At 43.2% G+C, this 21,817-nt stretch overlaps 1 protein-coding gene across 4 annotated transcripts; it reads left to right on the forward strand.

Annotated features, from left to right (window-relative positions):
* The first annotated feature begins 526 nt into the window (after positions 1 to 526).
* LOC121685451 (core histone macro-H2A.2) lies at positions 527 to 15,994 on the forward strand. Of its 4 annotated transcripts, none has more exons than XM_042065991.1 (10): positions 527 to 623; positions 1,742 to 1,769; positions 2,583 to 2,761; positions 4,538 to 4,644; positions 7,503 to 7,694; positions 8,401 to 8,508; positions 11,080 to 11,179; positions 12,496 to 12,585; positions 14,018 to 14,192; positions 15,295 to 15,994. In XM_042065991.1, exons 3-10 carry the CDS (start codon positions 2,590 to 2,592, stop codon positions 15,458 to 15,460), a joined length of 1,110 nt encoding a protein of 369 aa, XP_041921925.1. In that variant the 5' UTR covers positions 527 to 623; positions 1,742 to 1,769; positions 2,583 to 2,589; the 3' UTR covers positions 15,461 to 15,994. The 4 variants fall into 4 exon arrangements, with proteins under 4 accessions (XP_041921925.1, XP_041921924.1, XP_041921926.1 ...); XM_042065990.1 differs by having other exon boundaries at positions 554 to 727; XM_042065992.1 differs by having other exon boundaries at positions 560 to 727; positions 1,746 to 1,769.
* Positions 15,995 to 21,817: the final 5,823 nt, after the last annotated feature.

The raw sequence follows: 21,817 nt of genomic DNA on the forward strand, positions 1-21,817 counted from the left end.
AATCTAATACACCATTTTCAGTTCAAATGTTCTCTGCAGATCTGAATTGTATGTGTTTCATCCATAAATGGAGCTGGACATGTATTTTCTCCCTCATTTATGAAGAGCACCCAAGGACAGAGCCAAAGGATGCAACAAGTGTGAAAAAACAGGCACTCATACACAGAGTAAGCGAGAGAGAGAGAGAGAGAGAGAGAGAGGTGTTATTGCATGGTTATATTCAGATCTATTTCAGAAGCATTTGTTCAATAACCATGGATCAGTGAGCAGCGAGTTTAGTAAAAGACGTGGAAACGCTTTAAGCATTTTATAGGGGTGAAACGTTTTCATGGTCAGCTGCACATTAAATCACATTCCACATTATATTTCCAATATTTTGCCTTCTGCTGCAAGAAAAAATACCTTAAAATACGTATTGGTTTGTATTTATTCTCTAAACACTTGCAATAACGTCTCTTGCGCTAGAAATTCCTCTCCGCTTTGAATCCCAGTCAGGGGGCGTTTTCGGTCCATTTTTCCTGGACTGAATTTTTCCCCTCCTCAGCATCAGTAGCACAGAGACAGCCTCCGACGACTGTACGGCGGACCTGGCTGTAGTTTTCGTTTAAAAAAGAGAAGAAGAGGTACGTACAAGGACAGCGATTACGGACAAAATATATGACGTCCTTTGAGATTATTTGAGTTTGAAGATCGGTCCCCTGTTGATTCAGATAGCAACGACAAGCAGGTAAAAATCCAGCGCATTTCGGACGCGTAGGTTTTGCAATGGAACGCATGCAGAGAGCCCCTTTTGGTGCCTGTAAAATTACACTGTACATTCAGTGTATTGAAAACAAAATGGGGGTTGAGCAGAGATATGGGAGGAGCAGAGGTAAAAGACTAGGGCTCGATGTCTTCGACCTTTCGCTTTGGGAATCAGAGAATACTCTTGCAGTATGAGCGAAAGTGGCGGTGTCGAGGGAGGCCTTAGATTTCATAGGTGTGCATAATCGTCTTTTCGCTGTAGCGTAACCTACGCAGCAGAGTGCTTCTGAATAATTCACGGAGCTGCGAGTCTGTTCGCTGGTGGTTGAAAACACGGTTAACTACATTTGGCACGTTTTTCAATGAAATAAAATGCCATCGAACACGCAGAACGGAGCGGTTCGTGTTGACGCACGGTCTGATCGCTGCAGGGATTTCCCTCTATTTCGAGATAAACACAGAAATGCGTGACTACGTCTTTAAGTGAGAGCATCGGCTATAGATAAGGTCTCAGCAGGGCGACACGGAACTCGTGCACGGCCGCCGTTATGCCTTATTCGAGGTCGTTTAAAGACGTGTTGCATGTCATGCCTGCAAATAGAGGCTGAACGTCGCCCTATCGAATTCAAAATGTCACAAGGGCATCGGTAGCCATTTTTCAGTCGCCGATCAAGTGTGTGCAAACCTAAGGCCTCACGGGACTTGTCATAAGTAGGTTAATTAACAACACGGCAGAATGTTATTATGTCCACCTTGACCTGTTTCAAATAAATAAATCTGACCGAAATGCGTTGCACGTTGCCGTGGCATTTGCAAGTGTGTGACGTTCTGCACTTCATATATAATAATTTAACCATCAATGTCTGTACACGTATTGTATTCGTATTAATAATGTAGTACCCTGTTTAAGTAATTAATTTCCCACGGGTGTTGTGCTCACTGAAATGCGCTGACCTGTTGTATAATCTGTACTTGTCTTCCCGGGCTTTTTTCGCAGGTAGTTCCATAGAGGGAGGACAAGAGAGGTACGTGGCTTCAGTCACCATATTAAATGTTTTAGAGTGAGCGATTTGCCTTTGCATTTCAACACAATGTATTCAGTAGCTTCAGTCACCATATTAAATGTTTTAGACTGAGCGTTTTGCCTTTTGCTAGAGTGAGCGTTTTGCCTTTTGTGTTTTGCCTTTGCATTTCAACACAATGTAGGTGGCTTCAGTCACCATATTGCATGTTTTAGAGTGAGCGTTTTGTCTTTTGCTTTTTGCGTTTTGCCTTTGCATTTCAACACAATGTATTCAATTCAATGCATTTTGGACAATAATACACTGGTCAGAAAGAAAAATATGGAGGGTCAATACAGGTCTTGCACCAAATGCCGCAAGTTAAGTAAACAGAGTGTGTGAATGTGAAATGTGTGTGTGCACACATACACACATGCATTTACGCATGAATGCGCACACACACTCCCACACAGACAGACATCATGAAGGTATACTGTATATATGAATACCTGACCACCAGCTGATTTTGTAGCTGAAGTGGCGTGCGACTCATCCAGTCTAGATGGGCCTCAGGCTCCACCACATACTCCATCACCCATGGGCCTTAGACTCCATCACATACTCCATCACCCATGGGCCTCAGGCTCCACCACATACTCCATCACCCCAAGCTTGCACGTTGCCCATGTCTGAAGTAGTGAGTTTGCAGTAGGACTGTGGTGTCTGCTCCACACAGGTTACATGAGCAGTACATAATGCCCCTCTCTATCTGCCCCCTCTCTCTGTACCCCTCTATTTCCCCCCCTCTATCTGCCCCCTGGTCTGTTCTGCCCCCAGTGGAGTCATGTCAGCCAGAGGGGGGAAGAAGAAGAGCACGAAGCTGTCCCGCTCAGCGCGGGCCGGCGTCATATTCCCGGTGGGCAGGATGATGCGCTACCTTCGCACCGGCACACACAAGTACCGCATCGGCATGGGCGCGCCCGTCTACATGGCCGCCGTCATCGAGTACCTGGCAGGTGAGCTACCCAAACACTCGAGTACCTGGCAGGTGAGCTACCCAAACACTCGTCCCTGGCAGGTGAGCTACCCAAACACGAGAGAATGCATCAATTCTGTCATTGCTGCCACTGAGCATGTTCACATGGACATTAATATTCTGGTATTAATCCGGATAAGGCAATACTCAGAGTAAGACACTGTCATGGAAACAGCACTTTTTGATAACCGAAATAAGGTCATAAGAATAATAAGAAGAATAAGATTATATTCAGAAAAAGCAATAACTGAAATAAGGTATGTAAAGTATTCAGATCTTATTTGCAATATTGAGGTATGTTCTAAACATGTATACACCTTATTCGCAATATGACGTTCTATAGGAATATTCACAGTATTTTGCAACAATTAAGCGCACCAAGTTATTTCTGAGCAGAGCTATGTGCAGCTTCAGAAAAGATGTCGGCATTTAAACAAATGAATGGGACGAGGAAGACACACATGTAAGACAGCATAGTGATGATATAAGTGGCAGTGAGGTGATAAGGTTACTATGGAAACGTTTAGAGAACGTTTAGAACTTTGATGAAGTTGTTATTAATCAGAATATCCTACATGACGTGTAAACGGGAATATGAACGGAATATTCTGTATCAGTTCTGTACCAGTTAGCCTGTGCATCCGTATTCATAGAGGGTGTTTGACCAGAGCGTACGGCACCATGATCATAGAGTGTGTTTGACCAGTGTGTAGAGACAGCATCGTGATCAAAAAGTGTGTTTGATCAGTGTGTAGAGACAGCATCGTGATCAGAGAGTGTGTTTGATCAGTGTGTAGAGACAGCATCGTGATCAGAGAGTGTGTTTGATCAGTGTGTAGAGACATCATCGTGATCAGAGAGTGTGTTTGATCAGTGTGTAGAGACAGCATCGTGTTCATGGAGTGTGTTTGATCAGTGTGTAGAGACAGCATCGTGCTCATGGAGTGTGTTTGATGCCAGTGTGTAGAGACAGCATCGTGCTCATGGAGTGTGTTTGATGCCAGTGTGTAGAGACAGCATCGTGCTCATGGAGTGTGTTTGACCAGTGTGTAGAGACGGCATCGTGCTCATGGAGTGTGTTTGACCAGTGTGTAGAGACAGCATCGTGCTCATGGAGTGTGTTTGATGCCAGTGTGTAGAGACAGCATCGTGCTCATGGAGTGTGTTTGATGCCAGTAAGCCGCAGTTGTAAAACAAACGTCTTACTTATCACAGTGATATCGCTCCAAATGCACTCAGGCGTCTTCATGAGCATGAAGTGTATCATCCTTGTAGATGCCCTGAAACAAATTAACAACTGCATGTAAAATGCCTGTAGAATTAAGATGCACAGAAATCAAATATATTACAACTGATTGTAAAATGCCTGTAGAATTAAGATGCATAGAAATCGAACATACTAACAACTGCATGTAAAATGCCTGTAGAATTAAGATGCATAGAAATCAAACTTATTAACAACTGCATGTAAAATGCCTGTAGAATTAAGATGCATAGAAAACAAACATATTAACTGCGTGTAAAATGCCTGTAGAATTAAGATGCATAGAAATCGAACATACTAACAACTGCATGTAAAATGCCTGTAGAATTAAGATGCAACGAAATCAAAGAGAAATATTGGGACATCCTCTCACTGTTTGTTCCTAATGCCATTTTTGCAGTTGGTGTAGCTATATTTTGTATTTGATAGAAGTAGCTCCTGTAAGTGTGTGTGTGTGTGTGTGTTTATTTGTCACCATGTGTGTTAACGCAGCTGAGATCCTGGAGTTGGCCGGCAACGCCGCACGGGACAATAAGAAGGGACGCATCACACCCCGTCACATCAAGCTGGCCGTGGCCAACGACGAGGAGCTCAACCAGGTAGACCCTCCAGCACACACACACACACACACACACACACACACACATGCCACACACCACACACACACACACACCACACACACACCACACACACACACCACACACACACACACACAACACACACACCACACACACCACACACACACACCACACACAACACACACACACATGCCACACACCACACACACACGCCACACGCCACACACACACACACACACACATGCCACACACCACACACACACACACACACATGCCACACACCACACACACATGCCACACACACACCACACACACATGCCACACACCACACACACACACATGCCACACACACACATGCCACACACACACACAGACACATACCACACACCACACACACGCACATGCCACACACCACACACCACACACACATGCCACACACCACACACACACACACACACACATGCCACACACCACACACACATGCCACACACCACACACACACATGCCACACACCACACACACATGCCACACACCACACACACACAGACACACACACACATGCCACACACCACAGACACATACCACACACCCTCCTTCACGGTATGTGCTGCCAGTAGTTTGAATATATATACATATGTATATATGTACTCTCTGCAACGCTGGTCAGTATGGTGAACAAACTGGCCTCTGCCTCCTGGTTCGACCTCCTAGTCACACTGTTAGGCCTCCAGTCATGTGACCGTAATGAGGAATTAGACTCATTCAATAAGCTTTCCACTTTGTTTGCTATTCCCATAAAGTGGTGAGTAGACTTATGTTATGACGAGTAGGTTTCGTATTTGAGTAAGAAGACTCATTATCTAGTAGGAATAGGCCGCACGATTAGGGGAAGATCTAAATCCGTTTTTTTTTTTTTTTTTTAACCAATATTGCGATTTTTGAAAGTCAATCTTCTGTTCAGTATTCCAAATTTCACTTTAAGGCCACTTCTAATTGGTGGGCACGCCTAGTGCATGAGAAGAACAGCACTTCTGATTGGTGAGCATGCCTAGTGCATGAGAAGAACAGCACTTCTGATTGGCGAGCATGTCTAGTGCATGAGAACAGCCCTCCTGTTAGTCGAGCTTCACTGTCTGTCACACAAGGAGGATGACTTGAATATAAAAATCATAGATGTGACCAGATTAATCACTGGGACAGAGCAGCACGATTAATTGCAGCCTTGGCTATTAGGTAATTGCATTAGTTCAAATTGCGATTTACATAAAAATGTAAAAATGTATTAATTGTTCAGCTTCTTAATTGAAAGTATAGTTAAATCTTACTATCTGACTGGTAAGCTCCCTACCTAACCAGTAGTGAAATATCTCTGACTCTGTGACTTGTAAGCTTCCTACCTAACCAGTAGTTAAACATTTCTTAACGCTAGTCTGTGCCCCCAAACACAAGAACCCAAACTGGAGTGAGCAGGTTTGTGTGTGTGAGCGTGAACTCTGTGGTTAGCTATAAATACAGCACTTCCTTTAGCCCTCTTTCCTCGGGGCGCCCTGCCAGGTGTGTATCTCACACACACCACATACGTACGCTATATAATGAAAAGAAGACAAAATGAAACATACATGCTGGCGCGTCGGGGTCCGGTTCGCCCTGTCGGGACTTATTTTCCCCATAATGACCGGCGTTCTATACATTATCCTTTACATACCACATACGTACATGTAGGGTCGAGGTTAAGGTTGTAGTGAAGTGAATCCAAATGCCATTGAGAAGTTAGGTAGGTCAGAGTTAACAGGCAGGCGACACCAGGCACATAACTGAGGCGGCCCGTTCACAGAGCGTATGCTGCAACAGTCAGCTTCCACTATAATCAATAGAACTGGCTATATTAGCTTTCACTATAATCAACGGAACTGGCTACACCAGACGTGCTAGCGGCGTGTACATTAGCTTCCACTGTAATCAATGGAACTGGATACACCAGACATGTTAGCGGCGCATACATTAGCTTCCACTATGGAACTGGCTATAGATGGTCATCGATATATATAGATGGTCATCGATATAGAAGTTAAGTAGTCAGAGTGATCAGTCTGTGCCAGTGTGTATGGGAAGTCCTATAGTTACAGTGTAACTATGGCCAAATGCTGAGATTTGTTTAACCCTCCCTGATCATACCCCTCCTTGCCGTGTGCTGATTGGCCAGAATAACATATGGCTCGGTCCGAGCTGCTTTGATTGGTTCCCACTTACACACAGTAAGTGACACACAGGACAGTGCGTGAGGACTGGATTGTGTGAACCGCAAGAGGAGCGATTAGCTACATTTGACCAAATGTGTTTGGGGATAGAATGGTGTCGGTCTCAGAGTCGTTGCTGTGGTGTCGGTCTCAGAGTCGTTACCATGGTGTGGTCTCAGAGTCGTTACCGTGGTGTTGTCTCAGAGTCGTTACCGTGGTGTTGTCTCAGAGTCGTAACCGTGGTGTTCTCAGAGTCGTTACTGCAGTGTTATCTTAGAGTCGTTACCATGGTGTTGTCTCAGAGTTGTTACCGCGGTGTTGTCTTAGAGTCGTTACCATGGTGTTGTCTCATAGTCATTACCGTGGCGTTGTCTCAGAGTCGTTACCGTGGTGTTGTCTCAAAGTCGTAACCGTGATGTTGTCTCAGAGTCGTTACCGCGGTGTTATCTCATAGTCGTAACCGTGATGTTGTCTCAGAGTCGTTACCGCGGTGTTATCTCATAGTTGTTACCGCGGTGTTATCTCATAGTCGTTACCATGGTGTTGTCTCAGAGTCGTTACTGTGGTGTTGTCTTAGTGTCGTAACCGTGGTGTTGTCTCAGACTTGTTACCGTGGTGTTGTGGTGTTGTCCTCGTCCTCAGCTCCTGCGAGCCGTTACCATCTCCAATGGAGGCGTGCTGCCCCGTATCCACCCCGAGCTCCTGTCCAAGAAGAGGGGCGGCCGGGTCAAGGTGGAGCCCCAGGTCATCGTGGCCGAGAAGACGAACCGCGGGAAGGGCATGAAGAGGCCACCGGGCAAGAGGAACAAAGGGAAGCCAGGACGCAAGCCCAAGGTAGGGCTGCTTCACACACACACACACACACACACTCTTATGATCTTGAGATCTAAAAGGACTGAGAGCACCTTATTCAAAATGACACTTGTGGAGAAAATGTAAGAGGATGACGTTTATATAATTATTAATAATATTTACTCTAAGTAGTGACATTTAAAACTGGTCATGAAAAATGCAGAATGCCATACATCAGTATGCACAGAAGAACACTCTAAGGAGTGAAACTAAAGAGTGAAATTAACACTCTGAGGAGTGAAACTAAAGAGTGAAATTAACACGCTGAGGTATAGAGTGAAATTAACACTCTGAGGTATAGAGTGAAATGAAGGTGCATTATTTCATGAGAAATAAAAAGTAATTGTTATTTTAAAGACAAAGCAATGGCTTTACAGAGCATGAGGACAGTCTGATATAAGACCCCCCCCTGTAATCTCTTACTGACCGTGTGCGTGTGTGTTTTATGTGTGTGTGTGTATTTGATGTGTGTTTGCGTGTGTGTTTTATGTGTATGTGTGCATGTGTATTTGATGTGTGTGTGTGTGTGTGTGGTGTGTGTGTGTGTGTATTTGATATGTGTGTGCGTGTGGTGTGTGTGTGTGCGTTTTATGTGTATGTGTGTGTGTGGTGTGTGTGTGTATGTGTATTTTATGTGTATGTGTGTGTGTTTGTGTGGTGTGTGTGTGTGTGTTTGTCCCCTGAGCAGAAGATCACAGAGAATGACAAAGAGCCGAGCAGCAGCTCGCCCGCAGATGACGGTCTGGGCGACGGCTTCACCATCCTCTCCGCCAAGAGCCTCTTCCTCGGACAGAAGGTGCGTTGGACTCACCTCCAGGGGACAGCACATAGCATCATAGCATTCACTTTACAGCACATAGCATCATAGCATTCACTTTACAGCACATAGCATCATAGCATTCACTTTACAGCACATAGCATCATAGCATTCACTTTACAGCACATAGCATCATAGCATCATAGCATTCACTTTACAGCACATAGCATCATAGCATCATAGCATTCACTTTACAGCACATAGCATCATAGCATCATAGCATTCACTTTACAGCACATAGCATCATAGCATTCACCTTACAGCAGGAATTATCCGGAGTAAAATGCACTTTAGATCAATTTACGGATGATTGGGAGTACATACGTTGAGTTGACATCATGTCATTGTCATGTCATGTCATTCGGATGTGTTTTGAGAAAGTTCCTTTACAGCGCATAGCATCATAGCATTCACTTTACAGCTTAGCATCATAGCGTTGACCTTACAGCACATAGTATCATAGCATCATAGCATTCACTTTACAGCAAATAGCATCATAGCATTCACCTTACAGCTCATAGCATCATAGCATTCACTTTACAGCTTAGCATCATAGCGTTGACCTTACAGCACATAGTATCATAGCATCATAGCATTCACTTTACAGCTTAGCATCATAGCGTTGACCTTACAGCACATAGTATCATAGCATCATAGCATTCACTTTACAGCACATAGCATTCACCTTACAGCACATAGCATCATAGCATTCACTTTACAGCACATAGCATCATAGCATTCACCTTACAGCACATAGCATCATAGCATTCACTTTACAGCACATAGCATCATAGCATTCACTTTACAGCACATAGCATCATAGCATTCACTTTACAGCACATAGCATTCACCTTACAGCACATAGCATCATAGCCTCACTTCACAGTGCTTTCATGAATGCACCTCTTCAACAGAAAATAACTATGTAATGTATGCACTAATAAACACATAAGAACATCAGTGTGGTAGGTTATGATTGTGTTAAAGTGTAGTATGTCATGATTGTGTGAGTTGAGATATTGTCCCTGCTGAAAAAAACAGCTAGAAACCAGCTTATGCTAGTAGCTAGTTTTAGCTGGTCTTTGCTGGTTTTCTTCCAGCTCTTGCTGATCTTTGCTGGTGTAGCTGGTTGGGCCACCTTGCTGGTGTGACCATCTGAGGAAGCTGGTCATGCTGGTGTGACCAGCTTGTCATGTGGAATACAGATGGTTCCAGCCTGCCAAGCTTGACATTGTTGGTGAAAGTTGGTGATGCTGGTTTGCTAGAATGACCAACATAAGCTCCCATGACCAGTTAAACCAGCGTGTAAGACCAGCGACACCAGCTAAAATGACCATCTTGAGGTGGTACGATAAGTGAAACCAGCTGAATTACCATCGTAAGCTGTGTAAACCAGCTGAAGGTATATTTTGCTGGTCTAGCTGGTCAACCATCATATGGTGGTCAAACAAGCTGGTGAAGAACCTGGTCAACCAGCAAACCACCTTAAGCTGGCCAGACTGTTTTTTTCCAGCAGGGTGTTAAAGAGTACGTAATGATTGTTTGATGTGTGTAGTAGGTTATGATTGTGTTAAAGTGTAGTAGGTTATGATTGTGTTAAAGTGTAGTAGGTTATGATTGTGTTGAAGTGTAGTATGTTATGATTGTGTGATGTGTGTAGTAGGTTATGATTGTGTTAAAGTGTAGTAGGTTATGATCGTGTTGAAGTGTAGTAGGTTATGATTGTGTTAAAGTGTAGTAGGTTATGATTGTGTGATGTGTGTAGTAGGTTATGATTGTGTTAAAGTGTAGTAGGTTATGATTGTGTTAAAGTGTAGTACGTCATCATTGTTTGATGTGTGTAGTAGGTTATGATTGTGTTAAAGTGTAGTAGGTTATGATTGTGTTAAAGTGTAGTACGTCATCATTGTGTGATGTGTGTAGTAGGTTATGATTGTGTGATGTGTGTAGTATCATGATTGTGTGATGTGTGTAGTATCATGATTGTGTGATGTGTGTAGTAGGTTATGATTGTGTGATGTGTGTAGTATATCATGATTGTGTGATGTGTGTAGTATATCATGATTGTGTGATGTGTGTAGTACATCATGATTGTGTGATGTGTGTAGTATATCATGATTGTGTGATGTGTGTAGTATATCATGATTGTGTGATGTGTGTAGTAGGTTATGATTGTGTGATGTGTGTAGTAGGTTATGATTGTGTGATGTGTGTAGTATCATGATTGTGTGATGTGTGTAGTATATCATGATTGTGTGATGTGTGTAGTAGGTTATGACTGTGTGATGTGTGTAGTATCATGATTGTGTGATGTGTGTAGTATCATGATTGTGTGATGTGTGTAGTATATCATGATTGTGTGATGTGTGTAGTACATCATGATTGTGTGATGGGTGTAGTATATCATGATTGTGTGATGTGTGTAGTATCATGATTGTGTGATGTGTGTAGTATCATGATTGTGTGATGTGTGTAGTATCATGGATTGTGTGATGTGTGTAGTATCATGATTGTGTGATGTGTGAGTTGAGAGGCTCTTTCTCTCTTCAGGTCTCCCTTACAGAGAGTGAAATCGGTAAAATCGGCACCATCAAAGTGGAGGGAATCATCAACCCCACCAACGCTGAGATCGACCTGAAGGACGGATTCGGTAGGGAAAGGGTTATTAGTTGTATGTGCATACATTCAGATTTGTCACATACACAGTTGTAACAGTGTACAATTAGTTTTGAAATGTAAACCTGGTTAACTCTGTGCAAAATAGAAAAGAATATTAATAGAGCAGGTAAAAGATTTATAGTAGCAGTTAATAATGATTAAATAATAAAACAAGATGAATAAATATATAGTAGGTATATACGGTATATATATATAACGGATGCCAGCTAGCTTAGCTGTGCTTGTGGAACGTTGGTAAACCTCACTCCCCGACGCCTCAAGAGTGCTGCTGGCATGCGAGCCAGTGGGCTATTAGCTCAACTGTCAGCACGCTCACCTCCCGATCCAAGGTGCTGCTGTTCACGGGTTCGAGTCTGGGTGTGTGCAGGGCTGAACTGCGCAGATTCAACACAACGCAGGTTACATATATACCGGTAATATTAAATATTAAATTGGGACAGTGTAGGTCAGGGGTCTCCAACAGGTAGCTCACCACCTGTTTCTGAGTAGCTCTCAAAAAATGGTTCAAGGAAAATGTTTGCGAATTTGATAACAAAGTAATTTGGTAAACCTGTTAAAGTTCATATCAAATCAAATTCACAATCTACAAAGACAGAAGGTAAAGGAATTGAAAGGAGCGTTAAAACGCATAGTTCTGGGTGGCGGTCAGCTACTGTATGTAAATACATCCTATTACTATTAGTCTATAAAACATTAGTAGCTCTCGGCCATGCTCATTTTGTCAAAGTAGCTCTTGGAGGAAAACAGGTTGGAGACCCCTGGTGTAGTCTATATACGCTAGTGCTGATGCCAAGTGACAACAGTGTAGTCTATATACGCTAGTGCTGATGCCAAGTGACAACAGTGTAGTCTATATACGCTAGTGCTGATACCAAGTGACAACAGTGTAGTCTATATACGCTAGTGCTGATGCCAAGTGACAACAGTGTAGTCTATATACGCTAGTGCTGATGCCAAGTGACAACAGTGTTGTCTATATACGCTAGTGCTGATGCCAAGTGACAACAGTTGGAACTGCCACATCAGTTAAGTCCAGGGTTTTTATTAAAATGGCATGTCTGTGTTGAGGAGTAATGCCCTGAATGTTAACTAATTTCATTTGATTTGAAGGAAACAGTAAGGCCTCAGCTGTGGATGTGGGCAATTTGAGGCTACACTAACCCTGTAGGCTTTCTCCTCCAACTAGAAACTGTTGATCACTATGAGAGGTTGCACACATAACTGATTTCTGAGTAGTGAATATGTGTGTGTGTGTGTGTGTGTGTGTGTGCGCGCGCGCTTGCTTAGGTACGGCACTGGAGAAAGCAGGAGGCAGAGAGTTTCTGGAGGCAGTAAAAGAGCTGAGGAAATCACAAGGCCCCCTGGAGGTGGCCTCAGGTAATGACACTTTTCACTCAGACGCTAGCAGAACAGCATTCTCTTTACTTTATGTGGTGTGGTGTCACTTTTCGTATCAGTTTCACCGATGGCATCTGTAGCGGAAATGTATATGAGTTTCAGTTTTCACTAGGGAGTTTCATAATGTGTTTAATTTAAATTGTGACAACTATTTATCCATGATCAGTTATCCATGATCAGTTATCCATGATTAGTTATCCATGATCAGTGTGTTGTGTGTGTGTGTGTGTGTTATCCATGATATATAGTTAGTAGGTGTCCAGTGTGTTGTGTGTGTTATTCATGATATTTAGTTAGTATGTGTGTGTGTGTGTGTGTGTGTTATCCATGATATTTAGTTAGTAGGAATGTGTGTGTGTGTGTGTGTTATCCATGATATTAAGTTAGTAGGTGTCCAGTGTGTTGTGTGTGTGTGTGTGTGTGTGTGTTATCCATGATATTTAGTTAGTAGGTATGTGTGTGTGTGTGTGTGTTATCCATGATATTAAGTTAGTAGGTGTCCAGTGTGTTGTGTGTGTGTGTGTGTGTTATCCATGATATTTAGTTAGTAGGTATGTGTGTGTGTGTGTGTGTGTGTGTGTTATCCATGATATTAAGTTAGTAGGTGTTCAGTGTGTTGTGTGTGTGTTATCCATGATATTAAGTTAGTAGGTGTCCAGTGTGTTGTGTGTGTGTGTGTGTGTTATCCATGATCTTAAGTTAGTAGGTGTCCACTGTAAACACCCAATGATGACCCTGTGTCTTTCTGTTTGTGTGTATGTATGTTCATATGTGTGAGTGTGTGTGTTCATGCATGCATGTGTGTATGTATGTTCATATGTGTGAGTGTGTGTGTTCATGCATGCATGTGTGTATGTTCATATGTGTGAGTGTGTGTGTTCATGCATGCATGTGTGTATGTATGTTCATATGTGTGAGTGTGTGTGTTCATACATGCATGTGTGTATGTATGTTCATATGTGTGAGTGTGTGCGCGTGCGTTTTAATGAATATGTGTGTGTTCATGCATGCATGTATGTATGTTCATATGTGTGAATGTGTGCGCTTTAATGAATATGTGTGTGTTCATGCGTGCATGTGTGTATGTATGTTCCTATGTGTGAGTGTGTGCGCGTTCGTTTTAATGAATATGTGTGTGTTCGTGTGCGTGCGTTTGAATGTGTGTGTGTGTGTGCACATGCGTTTTAATGAATATGTGTGTGTTCGTGTGCGTGCATTTTAATGAATATGTGTGTGTGTGTGTGTGTGCGCGCGTGCGTTTTAATGAATATGTGTGTGTGTGTGTGTGTGTGCGCGCGTGCGTTTTAATGAATATGTGTGTGTGTGTGTGTTCGTGTGTGTGTGTGTGCGCGCGCGCGTGCGTTTTAATGAATATGTGTGTGTTCGTGTGTGTGTGTGTGTGTGTGCCCAGTGCTGGTGAGCCAGGCGTCCGGTATGGCGGCTCGTTTCGTGATCCACTGTAACGTGCCTCCGTGGGGTTCGGACAAGTGTGAGGAGCAACTGGAGAAGGCCGTCAAGAACTGCCTCTCCGCCGCCGAGGAGAAGAAGCTCAAATCAGTCGCCTTCCCTCCACTCCCATCCGGCAGGTCAGTGTGTGTGTGTGTGTGTGAGTGTGAGGTGGAGTTTCTTGATTAAAGTGATCAGTCAGTTATTCATTATTGAACTCTTCTGATCGCACTGTGGTGTGGTGTGTGGTGTGTTGTGTTGTGTGTGTGGTGTGTTGTGGTGTTGTGTGGTGTGTTTGGTGTGTTGTGGTGTTGTGTTGTGTGGTGGTGTGTTGTGTTGTGTTGTGTTGTGTTGTGGTGTGGTGTGTGTTGTGTTGTGTGTATGGTGTGTTGTGGTGTTGTGTGGTGTGTTGTGGTGTATGTGGTGTGTTGTGTTGTGTTGTGTTGTGTTGTGTTGTGGTGTGGTGTGTTGTGTTGTGTTGTGGTGTGTGTTGTGTTTATGGTGTGTTGTGGTGTTGTGTGGTGTGTTGTGGTGTATGTGGTGTGTTGTGTTGTGTTGTGTTGTGTGGTGTTGTGTGGTGTGTTGTGGTGTGTGGTGTGTTGTGGTGTTGTGGTGTGTTGTGGTGTGTTGTGGTGTTGTGTTGTGCTGTGTGTGTGGTGTGTTGTGGTGTGTTGTTGTGTGGTGTGGTGTGTGTTGTGTGGTGTGTGTTGTGTTGTGTGTTGTTGTGTTGTGTGTTGCGTTGTGTGTTGTTGTGTTGTGTTGCGTCGTGTGCTGTTGTGTGGTGTGGTGTCGCGTTGTGTGCTGTTGTGTTGTGTGGTGTGTCGTGTGGTGTGGTGTGGTGTGGTGTCATGTGCTGTTGTCGTGTCGTGTGGTGTGGTGTGGTGTCGCGTTGTGTGTTGTGTGGTGTGGTGTTGTGTGGTGTGGTGTGGTGTCGCGTTGTGTTGTGTGTTGTGTGGTGTGGTGTTGTGTGGTGTGGTGTGGTGTCGCGTTGTGTGTTGTCGTGTTGTGCCTCCTCTCTTGTTGTTATTCATTTCTCTCTCACTCTCGTCTTTCTATACTCTCACCCCTCCTCATATCTTGACTGCAATCTCATCTCTCCTTCCCTCCCCTCTCCTTCTCTCCTCAACCCCTCCCTCCAAACACTCGTCTTTCTATACCCTCATACTCTCTCCATCTCTCTTTCTGCTCCTCTCTCCCTCCCTCCTTGCTTTTCTCCTCTGTCTCTCCTCTTCCCTCCTGCAGAAATGGTTTCCCCAAGCAGACAGCAGCCCAGCTCATCCTGAAGGCCATCTCCAGTCACTTTGTTAGCACGACGACCTCCTCTCTGAAAAACATATACTTTGTGCTGTTTGACAGCGAGACCATCGGCGTCTACCTGCAGGAGTTGGCCAAGCTAGACGCCAAGTGAGGAGAGCCAACCAATCACAGCGCTTCATTCCTGCGTTTTTGTTTTTTATTTTTGTTCGTTTTGTTTTGATTTATAACGTTTTGGCGGTTGCCATGGAGATTCCAGATAGACGTTTCTGCAGATGGCATTGTGTTCGATTGAAGATTCCGTACGTAGATGTGGTTTTTAAAGGAGGGGTTAAAAAAAAAGAAAGTCTTTTTTGACAAATGTTTTGAGAAAGGATATTTGTGAGTGTTGTACTGTGTTTTGCCTTTATGTTCCACTGTTTTCTCTCTTGTGAGGATGCTCATGTGTGTAGGATAGATTAAACAGACCCACCCAACCCCCCCCCGTCCTGAACCCCTGCACTTGACATTGTATTCTTAGATGATTTGACATTCCATGTACAAAGTTCATGTCTGGAGATCTGATGTTTTCTTCTCATGGTTTTCCTCAGATGCTCTGTGTAGTTTCTGATAAAATTAGTTTACTAAGAAAAAAAAAAAAACGTTTCTCATACTGGTTTGAAATAAAATCTTACAATTTTACACCATACACAATCACTCTGACCTGACATAACGGCGTTCAACTCTGCAGAGAATCTCGGATGGTGTTCACTTACACTGAAATGTTTCTCTTCATGAGGTCAAAGCAGTGTCTACACTTTTGATATTTGTAATGATAAGGATAAAGATGTTTGCCATTATTGATGGCAGCTAACTTCAAAAACTAATTCGGCATGTTGGAGCAATCAGTTTGAGGCAACTTAACCAAACTGATGAAGGCCTTAGGTGGCTAATTAAATATAGCCTGGAAATCCAGACCCAAATCCGAAAGATTGAAGGTCTGGCTACGAGTAAGGAAAATGGCCCAACTCGAGGGGCGGCACCAAGCGTGCAAATATCACTGCACGCAATTGGATAACACTACGACCAACGTTTACTGACCAATTCCGGACGTCGACGCAATTGGATAACACTACGACCAACGTTTACTGACCAATTCCGGACGTCGACGCAATTGGATAACACTACGACCAACGTTTACTGACCAATTCCGGACGTCGACGCAATTGGATAACGCTACGACCAACGTTTACTGACCAATTCCGGACGTCGACGCAATTGGATAACGCTACGACCAACGTTTACTGACCAATTCCGGACGTCGACGCAATTGGATAACGCTACGACCAACGTTTACTGACCAATTCCGGACGTCGACGCAATTGGATAACGCTACGACCAACGTTTACTGACCAATTCCGGACGTCGACGCAATTGGATAACGCTACGACCAACGTTTACTGACCAATTCCGGACGTCGACGCAATTCGATAACACTACGACCAATGTTTCTGGACATTGACGTTGCAGCGTTGTCGTCATCTGTTTAGCTTGCCTCTGGCCCGCCTATATCAGATACACTGATGTGATTGGTGCAGCTCGGCTTTATGGGCATAGGTAATGAGCATCATTACTCATCGCCAGAGTCACTCGCTGAGCAAATTCAAATTGGATTTCCAGGGTAAATTAAATAGACAAGTCTAATAAGTATAATAAAAAAGTATTAATATGAAGGCTAATGCTATTGCCAATCATGTAGGTCGATTCAAAGATAACCCTACACAGTCTATTGTTCACCTATTGATGTGCAGCTACTTATAAAGATACAGAAAGATGAAAACGATTGAAAAGAATAAATAGGCTAATGGGGGGGGTGCAAGTCAAAAGTGGTTTAATCATGTCATGTGTAATCAAACTTGGAGGATTGAAACAGACTACACAACTCTCAACTGCACTGATCAGACTACACAACTCTTAACTGTACTGATCAGACTACACAACTCTCAACTGCACTGAACTCTTAACTGCACTGATCAGACTACACGACTCTCAACTGCACTGATCAGACTACACAACTCTTAACTGCACTGATCATTAGACTACACAACTCTCAACTGCACTGATCAGACTACACAACTCTCAACTGCACTGATCAGACATATTCATAGGTGGTGTTTCCCCTGTGTAAAAGAGCTGTAGAAATAGTATTTATAGTATTTTGGGACAAAAGATGACAATCGTATTGGAATACTGTAGGCCTATATTGTTGGAATCTCATAGTATTTTGGGACATAGCATACTATAGGCTACTTAATAATGTACAATAACACTGGACATAGCATACTATATAGGCTACTTAATACTGTACTACTATGACACTGGACATAGCATACTATAGGCTACTTAATACTGTATGACACTGGGCATAGCATACTATAGGCTACTTAATACTGTATGACACTGGGCATAGCATACTATAGGCTGTAAAACTACTATGGAAATCTTACTATAGAATATTACTTAATAATAATAGAATATAGACTTCGTTTTTTTTTACGTAGGGGTCACTCACTACAATCTACACTGCTCTCCAGAATTATTGCCATTCGTTATTTTTCAACATTGTAGGTACTTGGTTGGAAATGCTCATATTTAAAATATGAGCATTTTATGAGCCCCCCCTCCTCCCCACACATGTGATAAGAATCTTGGCCTATTACAAAACAGTATCAACTCCAAAACAATCTTCAAAAGTGATCTTAGTATTAAAAGATTATTTAAAGGACATGCTATGTGAACGTGTGAATGCTCTAGTGACTGTCTAGAATCGTAGTATTGTCAGATGAAATGAAAATTGCGCTCTTTGGCAAGAAACACTCAATCAGTCAATGAACCAAAACAAAAATGTGTTTGTGTTTCCTAAACACAAAATCAAGCTTCTGAAATTTCCATCTTAGTCCCCTGATCTAAACTCCATCTTAGTCCTCTGATCTAAACTCCATCTTAGTCCCCTGATCTAAACTCCATAGATAAACAGTGCGGTGAGTCAGAGGAGAAAGAGGAGAATGCACGCGTGAGGACCTAGGAATCTGGAGAGATTTCGTAAAGAATGGTCTAAAATCCCTTGCTTTGTATTGTCCAGTGTTATGGGATGTCATGGATTTGTCCTGCACCTGCCAGAAGGTGGGATGTGCACACAATAACTGTTTGCTGAATGTCATGGATAACATCACCAGGTTTTGTATCGGCAAAGGGAGGCAAAAGGGGGGCCATTCTTTCACACAAGCTTACGTCACAGATCACTTGGAGATGCAAACAATATTGGATTCTTGGTTTGACCATCAGTTAACTTCGAAACAGGCATCTACGTTGGATAGACAATAGCAATATGTCATAGGAGAGATTACATAACATCAAAAAATAGACTGAAGTAACTCAACATTTGGCACCTTCGATATGTTTAGTGTTCTAAAGACGTCACACAGCTTGTTATAGTTGCCAAAATGACAGCCACACATGGATGGCTATAAAAACTGCTTTCATTATACAACTAAACACGACAAAATACTTTTATAACCCTTGAGCCAGCTCCTTACCATGTGATCTCCATGGCGATGCAGCGTTTGTTTGCACCTCCAACAGCATGGCGTACCTGGTTACCTCCCTCAAATGCCCTGAAACGCCCACAAATGCCCCAAAGTTTGTGTGAAAGAATTACAGTTTTTCTCGATCACTTTGAAGGGACACCAGGCAACGTTTCTGTGTTAATTACTCATCTTCGTAAGTCGGTATATGGTTAAATGACTCGTTACAGGGCGAATGAAGACTCTCTCGCCCGCCCCTACTGTCTGTAGGAAAAATATATATCCCGCTTGCAAGTTCAGTGTATCGTACCCGCCGACCGAAGCAGGATCAGTTTACAGCACAGAGGCAGGCTAACGAAACGCTAGAGATTGTTGCAAACGTGTGTATAACGGCAGAGCCGGCGAAGAAGCAGCGAAAACCCTTGACGGAAGATGCAAAGAAAAGGAAAAGAGCTTCAGACCGAGCGAGGGGGAGTTTCATAGAGAAAAAGCATCAGGCTTGCCTGGTGTCCCTTTAATGCTTGTGTCAACTCTGACATCACGTTGTCAAAACAGTTAACACGTCTAAACAGAATCACTCTGACATCACGTTGTCAAAACAGTTAACACGTCTAAACAGAATCACTCGTTGGCCGAAATGTCACATTTTGCTTGCAAAAGAAAAAAAATAAAACACGCAGCTAAAGCAATTTTGCCTTCAAACAACACAACTTGTAGTCAAATCACTGTTTGTTTTCAATCAATCGTTACACACTGCACAACAAAATGCAAAACACTGTTCTCAAAATGCCAGGAGTTTCAGCCTTAATTGTTGCTATATCTGTTCTGGTATCAGAAAAAACTGTGAAAAGACTAAATGTAGGCTTTTGAATAAAAATTAAATGTATTAATTCTTCTCAACATGTAACTGTCATTGACATGTCAAGACCTACAGTAAGCACCTAAACAAGACAAATTTCATAAACTTGTCATTTTTCATTGAAATAGACATACAGTAAACACCTTGTACTGTTTTCTTCACCAAATAGGCAGTAGGCCTACAGTGCTTTCTCTAAATGTGCCTTATCATACATAGATAATGAATGAATGATTGCTGAATGAAGATTTGTGCAAGAGATTCACACAGGTGTATCAGAGATTCAGACTTATGCAGGGAATCTACTAAGATATGTTCCTTTTGTTAAGCATAGGGAAACCAATAGAGTTTGGGGTCTTTGAATGACATTGCAAAAGGGTGTAAGAAATGTGTGAACCCAATGAAAATGCGTGAACACATTTGCAAGAGATGACTTCTGCTGTGCAAAGGTGTTAATGAAGACCAAGTGGATCTAAGTTCAGCCTATTTAAGCAGGTCAAAGCAATCCATTGCAGTAGCCTACTATCTTTTAGTTAAATGTATTTCTTTATGAGGTATTTTTGTCTCAGAATAAATTGCTTCCCTTCAAGGTTGGATTTTTCCTCACTGTTTTCATTGTGAGGTTATGATAAATCAAACCAAAATATGATTTTTAAATGTAATGCCGAAATAGTTTTGAAACATCGTGGGCTGTTCCGATTGGTGGGTTTCTTTTCCCGCCAGCCACTCGGTAGGCTCCGCCCACCATAGGCCTACTGAGGAGTTGAGTTTGTGCGTTCTACTGAGGAGTTGAGTTTGTGCGTTCTACTGAGGAGTTGAGTTTGTGCGTTCAACTGAGGAGTTGAGTTTGTGCGTTTGTTTAGTGTTGTCTGTTGTGGCAGGCTCGTAGCCTATCGTTTCCTTTCTGAACATCTGATGAAAATGGCAGAAGCGTTAGATAAAGATCTCGATCCATGTTGCTGTGCGGTTTGTTTGGATCCACTGCAAGATCCTGTACTATTCCCTGCGGACACAGTTTTTGTATGAGCTGTATCGGGGAGTGCTGGGATCAGGAGCAGTTGGAGGCGTGCAGCTGCCCCCAGTGCCGTCAGATTTTTACCCCAAGACCTGTTTTGAACAAAAACACCATATTGGCGGAGTTGGTGGAGAAACTGAAGACCACACAGGATCCCTCTCAGCTTGCCTATGCTGGACCTGGCGATGTGGAGTGGGACGTTTGCACCGGGAGGAAACTCAAAGCCGTCAAGTTTTGTCTTGTGTGCGTGGCCTTTTACTGTGAATGTCACCTTCAACCTCACTCACTCACCAGTCTGCGGCCGTTACGAGGCACGCGCTCACCAAAGCCTCCTCCAAGCTACACGAGAACATCTGCCCTCAACACAATCGGCCTCTTGAGGTGTTCTGTCGTAGTGATGCGAAATGCATCTGCGTTTTGTGTACCATGGATGAACACCGCGGCCACGACACCGTCTCAGTGGCAGCAGCAAGAGCTGCGAAGCAGGTGCGTATTACTTCACAGCAGGTGCTTATAGCCTACTCCACAGCAGGTGCGTATTACTCCACAGCAGGTGCGTATAGCCTACTCCACAGCAGGTGCGTATTACGCCACAGCAGGTGCGTATTACTCCACAGCAGGTGCGTATAGCCTACTCCACAGGCCTAATTTCCGTGCAAACGTTGCAACTAGCCTGACAAGCCAGACCCACATCAAGATTTGATAGCAGGCCCTAGCCTAGAAATCTAGACGCACCCTAGCGGCAGCAACATCTTGATGTGGCAGGCCCCTTTGCACAATGAAAAAAGCCAACATTGTTATGCAAAAGAGACACTAATACCGTTCTAGCATAGCCTGACTGTTTTTATTTTTTCCTTCAAGCATGTCCATCAGCTGTTGCAGCTGTTTAACAATGTTTTAATTATTATTTAGGTCACGGCTGTTTGATAAATATTTTAACGCAGTGACGAAGTAGTCCAACACAGCAGAAATGTTGATCAGAAATGAAATACGTTTTTCTTTATTATTAATTATTATTTTATTAGCGAATTTCGCTTTGTTTTATTTTTTTGTTAATTTCCATATCACTTAGAGGCT

Source organism: Alosa sapidissima, chromosome 16 (assembly GCF_018492685.1).
Source record: "Alosa sapidissima isolate fAloSap1 chromosome 16, fAloSap1.pri, whole genome shotgun sequence".
Taxonomy (NCBI): Eukaryota; Metazoa; Chordata; class Actinopteri; order Clupeiformes; family Clupeidae; genus Alosa; species Alosa sapidissima.